Source organism: Chlamydotis macqueenii, chromosome 5 (genome assembly GCF_036417535.1).
Source record: "Chlamydotis macqueenii isolate bChlMac1 chromosome 5, bChlMac1.mat, whole genome shotgun sequence".
Classification (NCBI taxonomy): Eukaryota; Metazoa; Chordata; class Aves; order Otidiformes; family Otididae; genus Chlamydotis; species Chlamydotis macqueenii.
In genome coordinates, this window is record NC_141560.1 from 17,288,973 (window position 1) to 17,302,858 (window position 13,886).

The following is a 13,886-nucleotide window of genomic DNA, read 5'->3' on the forward strand; positions in this document are numbered from 1 at the left end:
AAAGTTCATTTTACAAGTTTTAATTTTCTTCTCAGTTCCTTGCATTTGTTTGTGTTGCAGACACTCTTCTATTAAAGACATTTCTATAATGGAAAATCTGCAGAGGATTAATCATAATCTGCACAGAAATTAATCATTTCTATTTAAATAATTTTGTGAAATTCTGTTTAAATGTTTCTGTGAAATAGCAGTAGCCTTGTTCTTCTGTATAGATCAAGTCCATCGTTCAAATTGTTGCCTGTGTTTGCGAGAGATCAAATAGCAAGGTCATTATCTACATTCAGAAAAAAACCTGGGCACAAAATAGCATGGAAGATCAAGTTTGTTTTGGGAATGGAAAAGTCCAGTGCCTAAAACGGCAATATCTCAGTCACTTGGCTGGTGAGAAATGTACTTGGCTTGAGAGACAGCGATACAGCAGCGAAGAGCAGCCCTTGCTCATCTCCTTTCTCCACCACCTTGTTGTTCCAACTCCACATTTTTCCAGTACTGGTGCTCACCCTGACCCGGAGCACGGGGCACCACAGCCAGCCAGTTTGCAGACGTGGTAGGGGATTCCTGCACCTTTTCCCTCCTCTGTTTTCCCCTCCAATATACATATATTTTTGTAAGGAGGTCTAATTGGGAGCCCAGCTAAATAATAGTTTATAAATGTCTTTTACTGGCCTCACTGTGGCTGCGCAGAAGCAGGTAGGTAGTTTTCATGGTTTGTTCAATGTATATGTTTAGATGTGTTATCTATATAAAAAAAAGCAAGGTATTGATCAGGATTGGTACCGCTGGGCACTTGAAAAGCATGTTTCTCCAGATTTCCTAATTAATGTTTGCTAAGCACTTTGAGGACGAAAAGCATTGAATCATGATAGGTGTTCTTCGGTCTGTTCCAGAAAGACTGAAGAATTTTAAAGGACTAAGAGAAAGATCTCAGTTTGGGCTTCCACTGGTGTTTTTGTATTACTGAGTGGCAGATAGCAGAGGAGTGTTTGTTTCCTTCATGCCAGCACCTGTGAGAATGTGTGTGTCTCAGTTTTGTGTGGGTCATGGAGAGCTGTCACAAATGTGTGCAGAAACAAAGGAGCAAACCTGTGTGTTGAGCTTGTGGTCACCAAAGCCCAGAGAGTGTGCACAGTTCAGTTTGGGGGCAGCCTTAGATTTTTATCCATCATTATGCAAGCTCCATGACTTTAATTTTAGTGAGACACCAGCTTAATGCCGCTACTGCAGTAATGCATCCAGTCTGCTCTAGTCTGGAGGCTCTGGGAAATGCTACTCTTTTCCCCCTTCCAATCTGCATGAAATGGGGGGAAAAAAAAGCAAACTAGGAGAGTGTACTGCGTTCATTGTCCAACTGTTGCCTGTTCCCAGTCATTGCCCAGACCTGGGTGCCATAGTAGAGCAACGCACCCCATGTCTAGCTCTGACTATAGGTGTTGCCTTGATCACTGAGAATCAACTCTAGGGAAACTGAGGCTGCACTTGAAGTTGAGTGAAATGATTTCTCCTGTTACATCGGTTGTTTCAGTTCCCTGAAGCAGTTAGTGTTCCTTCTTTGATTCTTCAAGGTGGCAGCCTAGACATCTTAGTAAGATGGGATTGGAACAAGACCCTTGGGTCACCCCGTCTGTCCCCAGTATTGTGGGCACTGTGGCATTTGATCCTGTTCATAAGCATACCAGTTTCCTTCCTGAAGCTGTGTAGTTTTCCCTCTCTCCCTTCTGCCTCCTCCAGCAGTCACAATTCAAATCATTATTCTTCTGAGAGCGGAAGAATCTTGTGTGCAACTCCAGCCTAAATTTACCCATGTTTACTTCCCATTTCTTCCATTCAAACACCCTTTTCCTTTCCTGGTGTCCCCTGAGACCAATCCCGTCCCCTCTTTTCTTTTCATTAGACTAGGTTGTTCAAGCTTGTTTATCATCTTCTGTAACAAATTAGGCAGAAATTTGAGCTGGCTTCTTTCTTTGAATTATAGACTTCTTAGGGCAGATCCTGCCTAATGCAATAGAGTGACATATAATCGCACTTATCTGGGAGCTACATATATATTGATAATCCCAGGCTGTTTCTGCATTACTATACAGCTCCATGAAGGTACCTTAGCTGCCTACATTGCTCTGTGGCAGGAGAGGCCTTTGAGGAGTAGGAGCCTGCCCAGCTCATCCCCAAAGGGCATTGCTGGGCACAGTCATGGCTTTGGCCATCCTCCAGACATATTTTGGCTTTGTTCAAAGCAAGGTGCCTTTGTTCCATGCATTTGATGTAATTTTTTTCTTCTTCTTTTTTTTTTTTTTTTTTTTCCCATTTAGTGGCTTTCTGCCAGACTGAAAGGCTGGCAACATGAGCTCATTTTTTTACATTAGACCCATTCATTTTTTTTCCTTTTGTCATCAAAACATATGGATGATGTATCCTGCACTGAAAACGCTCGATGGATAACGTCAGCTGTAATATCACTCCAGTCAATAAAACCTTTTAAAGATCATTATAGGGAATGCAAAGAATGGGTTGTAATGTGAGGGGTCACTGAAAGTACTTTTATCAATGATGTCAGTTAATAGTCCAGTATCCTGATAATAAAGCTGCTTCTCTTCCTTAAGTTTGGTTTTGTGTAGGAGCATAATTTCTGAAGTTAGTTTAATTGAAGACCTAGCAGGACATGTGATTGCATCACCTTAGTCTCCCAGGGACAGATCTTTCTCTGTAATATCAGAACAAATGCTCCTCAAGTCCACCAAAGTCTGTGGAATTACTCTGACTTTGCACAGCTGAAAATAAATGAAGACTAAACTCCACTTCTTAAATTTCACATGTGGCTCAGCAATCTATTGCAATTACTTGCAATCTGAACAGGCCAAATCCTCCCTTCAGGTATACCCAGAGTGATTTCAGGAGGCTGAGATAGATGCACTTCTGCAGAAAGAGATCTGCCCACCACGTTTTGCAGTGCCAGCGCACCAGCTCAGGGAACCTCTAACTGCTGATGAATGGCTGCAGAGCGGCTCCATAGGGATTTTTTTTTTTTTTCCCCCTGAGAGAAGCACTCAACAAAGGCTAGATCTTCAATCCATGCACAGCAAGGGGAATTTGACTGTCACAGGGGAGTGTGAACCACCCTAAAACAGAAATCACCCACGTGCCTGCAGGGCTTGCTTAAATATACTCCAGAAACTGGTCAGCTAAAAATGGCTGTGCGGGAGAGCGGAATTAGCCATAAATTGCAGGCTTGAAAATGCTCATATGAACAGCCAGAAAAGAAGAAACTCTCCTTAGGAGACAGTATCTTGGGGCTAGATCAAAGCCTGTTGATGCAACACGACTTGCAGTGCTGTGAAAGAGACTTTCTCATTGTTTGTAAGTCCTTGCACTGTGCACTTGTGCAGATCTCCCCTTCTCCACATATAAGAGACAGAAAAGGTCTGAAGATGTTCAAAATTGTACGCTTACTTTCTCCTGTAAATCTTATTTATCAGCTGGCCACTAGTTTTGTTTGGCTGAGACTGAAGTACTCAAAGGTCTCTAGGGAAGGAATGGCCTTTTCTGATTCAGAAAATACACCTCTTTTTTTTTTTTTTTTTTTTAATAAAGAGCAAAGGGGCAATGTGGCTTGAGGAAGGAGACTTCCATCAAATGTCCAAAATTGAAAGTAACCCAGTATACATAGTCCTTCCAAACAGTGCAAGTAATACCATCCAGGTTACCTATAAGACTTTCTAGTTTGGAAGATTAAGTTGAAAACATCACATATTGGGATAATGAGTAATAAATACTGGGGCATGACTGCTTGTCTTTTAGATGCTGGACTATCTAACCAGACCAAAGATGGAAATACAGGGAATCCGTGTAAAAGCCCTGGGAGACTGAAAGTATTAAACATTGGTCCTTGACAAACATTGAGCAGTAGTGAATGCATTGCTGAAAGTTGTCCAGATGGAGCTGCTTTTTATTATAACTGTAAAACATTTGCTTTGTACGTGGGAAATAGTTGAGCCAGTAACCTCTTCCTATGAGGAACAAATAGTATGCTGGTTCTTTTCTGGACAGATAGATGGTCCACATATGGCTGTTAACTAATTTAATAGTGAAAAACAAGTTTTGGAGAATTTTCATCATTAGGGTTACTTTTTTGATGTTTATCTTTACATTGTCAAACAAAAAAATATCCAGATTGAATTTTTCTGGCCTCTGTGAGACAGTCAAAGGGAGAAGTCAGAATATGACTCTCTTTTCACGCATCTGAAAACTACCTCCAGAGAAGTGTCCTTCTTTAACATGAGCCCCATATGCCTGGGCTGTAGCGCCAGGCTGGCCAGCCCAGGTTAATAATTAACCAAGGCTCATGGTGGGCAGCTGCACACAAATTCAATGGCTATGTCCCAAAAAGCAACTGTTGTCAGTGCACTGAGCCCCTCTAGCAGGGGTCCTGTTCACAAACTGATCTTAGAAAGCGAGTACACTTCTCCTGCCAGTTGCTATCATGGGAACCAATTCACCGCCAGTGGCCGATGGCCAGCATGAATCAAAGGCTCTTTGATGAGTGCTCCCAGTAGTGAGATGTAAACAGCCTCCATTCATTTTCTTTATGATATTATAAAATTCAGGTTACTGGGAGAGACAGTCCAATAATTGAATAACATTACAAAACTTATTCTTCCATTCCTATCCTGTATCTGCTAAATAAGGATGGTTTTGAAGTGTGACTGTAGCCCACACATTGTCTTGTCTGGGCTTCCAGCAGTGAAGTCTAGCTGAGAGCTCTAAACATAGCTGCCACAGATACCACTAGCATCCTGGCCCAGGATATGAAGCTGAGTGAAAATATACCTACCAGGTATTTACTGTGTTTCTTGGACAATTTTTCTAACACAGGAAGATGCTGCTGCTATTGGATCTCTACTGGTAGCTTTGATATTTCTGCTGTGCACTGGGGGCACATCAGGACAGACCAATTCTGTGAGGCAAATGGGTGTGTCATATGAGACCCAGTTTTATTGAAAGTCATTAATTTTTATGTGTTGATAGCTAATGAAATATTCATCGGTATGGAGAAGAGCTTTGAAGTCGTTGTACGTATAAGTGATGTATTTTCAGCTCTCTGATTTGCCTCTTCCCTTCTGCCGCTTTGCTCCGGGGATCAGCAGACACACGTGCGACCCAGCACCTGCCACTGCCAAGACAGAAGCTAGCCAGTAGAGCAGCTCGCCAGCTGCTTATCTTTCCCCATAGCACGGGCCTGTGCTGTGACATGCAAAAGTGGGGCTGCCCACAGAGCTTGGTAGCAGCGTTATTCATGGTAGGAGCCACCTTGAGGTGAAACTGCATTCCTGTTTTGTAGAGAAACAGGATAAGTGTTTCCCTCAGAGGATAATCCAGGGCAGCAAATCCCACGTGAAGGCAGGCATCTCTTAGAATCATAGAATGGTTAGGGTTGGAAGGGACCTTTAAAGGTTATGTAGTCCAACCCCCCTGCAAGGAGCAGGAACGTCTTCAGCTAGATCAGGTTGCTCACTCTTGGCAGTGCTGAGTTGGGTGTGGGAGCCCCAGAAGGAGGGGAATTTAAGATCCCTTAATTTCTCTGCTGCCAGCCCAGGGTCACCCCTTCCTAGCTTGGCTGGGTTTCCCCAAGGCCCAGCCTTCCCAGATGCTGGCCATGGTGCACTGGCACTCAACAGAAACATTGCTATGGAGGGAGGCAGTAGGAAACAGGTTTGCAATGCTCAGGCTTGTCTTATGAAATCAGGTTTTATTCTTAACTCTCATACCTTCTGAGGGATGGACAAAGCATTTTGAAGAGTATGAGCACATGGATTGTATTGTGTCTTTTAAACTCTCTTTCAGTTTACTCTTCTGGACAAAACTTCTGTTCCCGTTTCTGGGTTATCTTACTCTCCTCAAAGCTTCAATAAGCCTATAAGTAATAAGGCATAATAAAGTCCTGATTAAATGAATCATCTAGTAAGCTTTTGCTTAATTTTGTCTGAAAAGTCATATATAGAGATTTTCTTAAGTGTATACAAGTGAGACACAAGGTGAAACCCTCGCCTAGTACTCTACCGCACAGCTGCCCTACAGAGAGTAGATCTGTGCCAAATTCACACCAGTAGCAAAAGCTGACAGGAAGGTTTTTGTCAAATATGCCAACTGAGTTTTGTGACTAGACATGGTCAAAGCCCAAAAACTGTGTCTCTAAGAAATTGTCTAAAGATAGAAGATACAAATTATGTTTGACTGTGCATTATTACACTGACCTTTACACAGGACTCTACAGAGAACTGGTACAAGCCAGTATGACAAGCCAATGTGAGTTTCTTTGATGAATACGATTTATAATGTGATTACAACATCATCTGAAATTGAAGCTAGTGTGAAATACACTATTAAATGGTTTTTGATGCTTTCTTGATTTTAGGACTCATGCACATTAATGCATGCATGGTGGAGAGGTTAATACGGACCCTGATGCATCGTTTCAGGCGTGTACTAAGCTGTACAGAGTTGCATGTACCTTTCATTTGCAGATGTTTGGCATGAAGAGTGCACCAATTTGTTTGCTAAAACACAATGTGTAGCAAATCATACTGTAAAGCAATCCAAACTGCTTGTTAGCGAACAGCCTGTTTCGCCTGCCGCCAAGTGAGTATGTCACAGATACAGACAGTCTCCTGCTCATTCCCTCACTAATTTGGAACATCACTTTCATTGATTAAAAGCAACCCTGAAATGTTAATATGTAAATGCAGGGCCACAGCGCTTCAACTGAAAGGAGGCTTAGAGTATGGCGTGTGGGAAGATCATGCGTAATCGAGCTTATTGGGCAGAAAATAGGATAAGAGGGCTCCTCTTGGTGCGTAAGAGGAAAACTTGCATGCTTCGATCTCAACAGTGGATGAAATTTGAGGTAAAAAAGAGCTAGTGACACACAGAGCTAGTGGCACAAAAAGAGCTAGTGCCCTAATGCAAAAGGGTAGTTGAAAAATTGCAACAGGCCAAAATGACTTTGCATATCTAAATACATAGGTCAATTGGAATCACTGTGACAAGTGCATACAAGTCTGTCAAGCCTATCGTTTAGATGATGTAACCAAGGCAGGTTTGACCCCAAACCCATGCCTGACATGCATTTGGAAACAAATCATGTGAAGGAAAAAAATGGAGCAGTCTCCAAGCCTGAACTTTGTGTCTACCATAAATAAATCAATAAAGACCTAAAATAGCCGTTTCATTGAGACCCAAGAAAGTAGTTGGTCTGTTTTGCTAGTACTAACCCTGAGCAGTTGATAAGGCAAAAGCAGAACCCCGATAAAATCTCCATTCCACTATTTGCAAGCTCTGAAAAATAGACTTCCAATGCATGCTAGTGCCAGTGGTGCAATATCACCGGCAGCCTCTCCAGCAGTGTCTCCAGAGAGGTCTCACCATCTGCGGAGAGTCTCCGAACCTCACAGGTCTGTGCTGGGAGACCAGCTCAGGGAGGGGAAAGAGCACACTGCTGCTCTTGGGAACAGAAACTGAAGCCAAAAAAGGGTGAGGAAAGGACGAAGAGTTTCAGGAGGACTGAAGAATTTGGTCTTGAAATCACTTCTAGAAAAAATAAAAATGTAGATAAAAAGGAGAGGAAGACATTTTTTAACATGAAGAAAAAAAGAGAAAGGCTAGACAGGGAAAGAAAATGGAACTGGAGAGATGCAGAAACACACAGGAGACCAAAATAAAGGAAGAAGGGGTAAACGGTAGACAAACAGATACCAAGTAGAAGTGGCCAGAATGTCTTCATTTTTTGACCATTCATAGAGCTGATTGTCAGGATTGGAACTGGGGGGTGGGCAAGTGAAAAAAAAAAAAGGAATTTTTGAAAGCAGCAGAGAAGTTTAAAGATAGCCACACCGTTTTTCTGGCCCAAGAGAAAATAAGGGAAGTATTGCCGTCAGATTCTCCATTCCTCTTGTCAGGGATGTGATGGAGTGGATGGGTGCTTTACAATATCATGAAAGACAGACCCACAGAAGCTTGTGCCAGATACGGACAGGTGCAGCATGTTAATAGCTGAAAAAGGGTTCAACAAAGCTCTTAGTCTCCCTTCCCTTCCATTTCTGTTCTCTAACAGCTGGAATCGCGGCTGATATTAACAAGCATTAACTCTTACCAGCTAAAGAACGGCGTAAGATATCACCATCGGAAGTATTTTATTTGAGATTACAAGCAAAAAAAAATTATCTTCCTGTAATCATTCTCCATAAATCTTTCACTAATACTTTGCTGAAATTCAATGTCATGAACTATTTTTTTTCTTAATTGTTCTTTGTTTTGTTAAATGATGTCAAGAACAATAGCACAGACTGACCGTTGTATTACATTTGTTTCTCTGGTCCTCTTTTTGCCCTTAGAAGCACCTTAAACTCAAAGCAGTAATGTCTGAAATATCCGTGTGGAAAGCACAGAGTTTTTTGCTCCTACTCAGTCTAGAGCTTCAGCTTTAAATAAAGGTCACACCACTTTTGAGGAGAGAAGTTGGGAGGGAAACACTTACATGATGTAACATGGTCTGTTACGGGACTTATGCTCAGGTCTCCCTTTTCAGAGTCACTTCAAAGCCCCAAATAAGATGATTTTGGTCAGTGATGTGCAGATGCTTGTTAGATTTCTGCACATGCCGGGCATTTCCTGAATTGCCCCACAATTGGCATTGGTGGTCCTGGCCTGTGTTACCAAATGGTGCTGGTGGCCACCAAACAAAATAAAAAGGGGATATTTCAGTGGGTGGTGTTGGGGGACTGGTAGGTCACAGCAGGCACCATGCTCAGTCACTAACTCAGACACCTAGAACATGGACATCTGTGTCTGCGCAAGTAAACAAGCCTTCCTTCACAGACAGTGCAAAGATACAGGAATGCCTTGGGCACAAGGCACCTGGCTTACTTTGGGTATCCACTTTAAGCTGCTCTGAACTGTGTTTTAAAAGTACCTGTTTCTCTCCATTGACTGTGAAGGCAGTCTGGGGTGGTCACCACAGATGTACATGTCTACACTGGTCAGATGAGTCTCCTCCTAGTGACCTGGTGACCATCATAAAACATGGTGCTTTTATGATGACTGCTGAGTGAGTTGGGTCCTCAGTGGACATGACTAGTCATCATGCCAGTTTGAATGATGTTGCACTTTGAGGAGAAAGGCCCAGGACTGCCCCAAGGCAAGGCCTGACCCAGCACCCAAGCCTCCATTCCAGGGATGAAGGTGGTGGTGGAGGGGTCTCCTTCCAGTAGCCTTTGTCTCAGGCAAAATACACACCTGTATCTATACACATGCTAGCACGGGGAGACCAACAGCCCATCAACAGGGCTTATGATGAAACCCTCTCATCTTCCAGGTGGATCATGAGGCTTGACAAAATACAACTGCTAGTTTGACCTGTGTTCAGAAAGGGAAAACAGAGAGGAGATGTTCCGTGTTATGATGCACCTGACATGTCCTTGCTTTCAATCTGTACTGACAAAGATGATGTTTATCTCTGTCCTTTCTTCTCCCTCAACCTTGCCTGTACATCATCGAACCTGGGATGACCCAAGGAAACCAATGAGAAAAGAAGAGAATGGAACCAGTCAGGCTGAATATGCAATGACCTCCTCCCAAAACAACAGAACAGTTGATAACAATGCGGTCGTATAATCCCTGAAACCCCGCCGAGGGGCAGGAGGTGGTAAACTTTCAAAGCACACACACGGAGTATGCAAGGTGGGTGAAACAAGGCAACGAAAGGAGCTCTGCAGCCAAGGACTTCATTTCAGAAATAGTGCACGCATCAGTGATTCAGAAGAGAAAAGCAGGCTGCTCTTCAGGCTTGCTGCTTCTCCAAGGAAGGATGAACTCGCCCGCCCGGGCTGTCTGGAGAAAAGGCCTCACAAAGGCGTAAGCATTGCATGCTGCATCTCTTGAAAGCGATGTCGCGATGCCTCCTGCTTCTTCTTCTTCCTCGCTCCCCCTCCACTTTTCAGTTTGAATTGAACATCCACAAAAAGATGATTAAATAAGATCTGTCAAGGACAAGGTGATCTGCCAGAGTGGCAGCAGCTCATTACGTGGGTCTGAGGGTCACGGGTGGGAGCTGTCACCTACGTGCTTCTCCAGCCTGTCCAGTTTTGTATGCTTACACTTCATTCTTATCATTCTTATTATTTCATTATTAAAAAGGGAAAAAAGGTTTCTGTTAAGCCAACAAGCAACCAAAAATTGCACGAACTTGTGACTTGACCCAGGAAATTCATCTGTGGTGTGGTGACTATGCAATTTCCATGGCTGAAGACTTTCTAGGCGAAAAAAATCAAAATGTCAGATTTCAACAATTAGCATTGCTATTGAAAGAAAGATATTACTAAGAGGTGCTTTGAACATTTATTTCCTAATCAGCCTCCTTTTTTGCATCACACGTTATTTTTTAATCTTTAAAAAGTTCTTCCTTTGTGAAATTCTACACATTTCTCTGTGTTTGCATCACGCTGATCCACCAGGGAGACCTCTACAGAAAAGCTATTTACAGTTTGGTGTGAGTTTTTGAGTGGGACTGTGTTGAAAGGACCAGCAGCCTTTCAAAGTCCTCTTCATTCACTGATTACTGTTGTTTCCTGAAAGTGTCGAGTCTCCTGAACTGACCCACCGAGGACTTTGTAGGTCTGGCTTGGAGGACCACTTTTGAGGGTCTGGTAAGCTGGTTGTGCCCACGTTAACTCAGTCTCTGTCTCTCCTGGACAGAGACTGCCAATCGTGCCAAATTCAGCGTCGTAGCTTTGTGTTGTACTTTCCATGACGTAGATCGCAGACTACTTAAAGCAAAGCAAAATCCACCCAAATTCATTTCACATAGGATCTCAGGTTAGACTTAGTAAGTAACCCCTAGGGTAAAGGCAATGAGACTAGCCGAGATGCTGGTCTTTCCCCACCTCCTGAAATCTTCCCTTCTTGTCACGCCTCCACGTGTATGTCTCCATTTACCTCTGTGCTGAAAGTAGTGATGTAATGCAAGACAAATTTCCACCCTGGCTTCTTGTCTGGACCTCAGGCTTCGATACCACTAGGTCTCCGTGTCTGTGAGTAACTCCCAGGCGCTGACCCAGTCTTGGTCCAGGACATGGCTGCGCCCCAGCCGTCGCAGGGGCTGCACACCGATGCTTTCAGTTTTCTATAAGGATGTGCCTGAACTGCAGAAATCAGACGCTGATTTTGAACGCATTCCTGTCTGCAGTTGGTCTGTTGCTGGGATGTAGAGTTTGGGCTGGTGGTAGAGGAAGACAATGTTTTGCAGACCTTCACCAAAAAAGGTGATGTTCAAATCAGCAGTTTCAGCTCAGGCCCATCTCTAGTTTTTTATTACCTATTGAACGATAGGGTGTATGTAAATATAAGTGTCTTTTCAATGATAAAATGAAATGCTGCTATATACTGCTGTTGAGGAATTCATGGAGGTATTAATTTAGCTTTTTAGCCTGTCATCACTATGTAGAAGTTTAGCTACATAAAATTACTTTCTTGAGAAGTGAATGCAATTACAAACGTGAAAGGGACTATGTAACCCTTTGCCCAAGAGCGGGACCATTCCCTGCCATAGTCATGTGGTGTGCTTGCACAAGACCCAGTGATATATTCTTAGATCCAAAGTGGGATTAAAATGACAGAATTTACACTTTGAGTCTAGTGTCCCAAATGTTGATTTCCTGAAGCACTTAGCCCCTAAATACTATAATAAAAATATTGCAAGTATATTTCTAGAATATTTTTTAAGCTGTAACTTTTTTTTTTTGTGTGTGTAGTTACCTATCTTTGCCTTTCTTTTCTTACTCCAGTTGTTTCTGCCTAAATGTGGCATAGTTTGAGACTGGTTGCATGTTTAGCTGAGAGTATGAAGTATGAATGCAGATGAGTTTAGCATGATACAGGCTCAGGATTAGCACTTTCCCCTAAAGGCTGTTGATTTTATTTATTTCCTAATACAGCTTTAAAGGCATGTTCTGCAAGGCCAAAATCACAAAAGGGATTTGTAGCTCATTATGTCCATCCAAATGTGTCTGTTTTTGCAATAAGAAGTCTTGAGATGCTCACCAGACACTGTCTGATTTTCAGTGATGTCAATGGTAAAATGTCCTCACTGAGAGAAAACCCTGGTGCATGACGTAACCCCCAAGCAGACTCACTGCTGGCGTCCTGAGGTCTCCTCAGTGGAACACAAGCATTAAAAACTTCATGGAGAGCGGGGAGGCAGGGCATTCCAAGGAGCAGCATGCGGTGACTGGGCTCTACTTTCAACTCTGCCTCTGATCTGCTGTTTACTAGCAAGTAATTTTGCCTCTCTGTGCCTCAGTTTACCCATCTGCATAATCAAGATAAAAATACCGGCTCTGTGGCAGTGTTTTCAGAGATGTAGATGTATCCTATTTGCATAGGCAGATTTGCACTATCATATCCAACATGCTGATAATAAATAAACATATTTGGGCACATCATTGCCATAATAGTTCATAAACAAGAATTCCCCAGTGTGCTTTTAAAATCCATTGGCCACAGAAGAGCAGCAGCTTGCCCAGAGCCTTTGCTCTCAGTGCTTGCACAGCTCCACGGCGGGGAGGGATGGGAAATCCTGCACTGGGTGGTTTTGCCTTTAGATTCCTGCCTAAGTACAGTTGACTCTATTGCACCAAAATTTAAGATGATCTTCAGAAAGGTGCTTGGAAAAGTATACTGGAAGCAGATATGAGTCTTCAGAAGAGAGGGGCTAGAAAGGCGGAGTCACTGAGGAACGATGTCTGAAGTTTGCTGATGTGGTTTAAGGTTGTGTTTAACACTCTACAGACTACTTGCAAAGCTTTTGTTAAAAAAAAAAAAATCTGTGCTTCCTTATTGTACTATAATTAAATACAAAGAGAAGGGAACAGGCTTGATGGATTAGGGCTTCACTAAGCAGTGACCCTGGATCTGGGGACTGGCGATCCAAAATGCAGCTTTACAAGCATTTCGAGTTTATTTTTAGTCACCAGGTCCTGCATAGCTCTGTTCACAAAATAGCCAGATCCCCGGCAGATGCAAAGGTGGCCAGTTTCTACGCAGAAGTTAACTGCTCTGCTCTGACCACCACTAGACAGACTCAGAAAACTGCTGTGTTCAGTCTGAGGGGGAGCATCAACTCAAAATTTCTTCTTAAGGATCACCACTAGCAGACGCAAGCAGGGAATGCACTTTAAGGGCCTGAGTTGCAAAGTGTTGAGTTTCGTTGGTCCTCAGCAGCACCAGGAAGGTGGAGCCGAAGCCCCAGCCCTGCTGCCCTTCCTGGCTCAGACTCGACACAGCAATGTGCCCAGGAAAGCATCACTACCTTGGATCGATGCTGCAAAAACAGACATGGAAGGCAAGAGGAAAGTTCTACTAAGTATAAGATATAAATATATTGGTATGTATCTATACAGAGACCTAATTGTCCAGTCTTGCATGCCATATGGTCACAGCATGTGATGCGAGCGTGGGCCTCCTGCTCCAACCAGGTCATGACCATAGATGCTGCCAAGCAATGGAGAATCAGGTCTATGGTAGATATGTATTTATAGTAATCCCTGCACCTGTACAAACAAAAATATATTATTTTAAACTGCAAAATATTGTATTTAAATCAATGCATGAATGTAAATATTCTGAGATCTGCCTTCTTGACTGTGTACCACATGTACAGACGAAAACGAATATTGTTTATAGGAAATCTGTATCAGTGGTTAAATGACTAAAGAGAAAAAAAATATCAGAATTAATGTTGTCATGTTTCTCAAACAAGCCATTAATGTATATTTAGTATTTAAGGATATTGCTCAATAAGTATGTTCCGTACCAAAAACTGTGTTGCATATACAGATTGTGCA

General features: G+C 42.8%; 1 protein-coding gene across 2 annotated transcripts in view; it reads left to right on the top strand.

The window, feature by feature from the left end:
• The window catches only part of PRIMA1 (proline rich membrane anchor 1), a 53,647-nt gene extending 42,102 nt beyond the window's left edge, over positions 1-11,545 (top strand). Inside the window, exon 4 of one of the 2 annotated variants that reach the window (XM_086748287.1) lies at positions 9,561-11,545. In XM_086748287.1, the coding sequence (XP_086604413.1) occupies positions 9,561-9,660 (100 nt within the window). In that variant the 3' untranslated portion in view covers positions 9,661-11,545. Of the gene's footprint in view, positions 1-2,306; positions 2,403-9,560 lie in introns of those variants that run through there. The other variant, XM_086748288.1, reaches the window with a different exon arrangement.
• Positions 11,546-13,886: the final 2,341 nt, after the last annotated feature.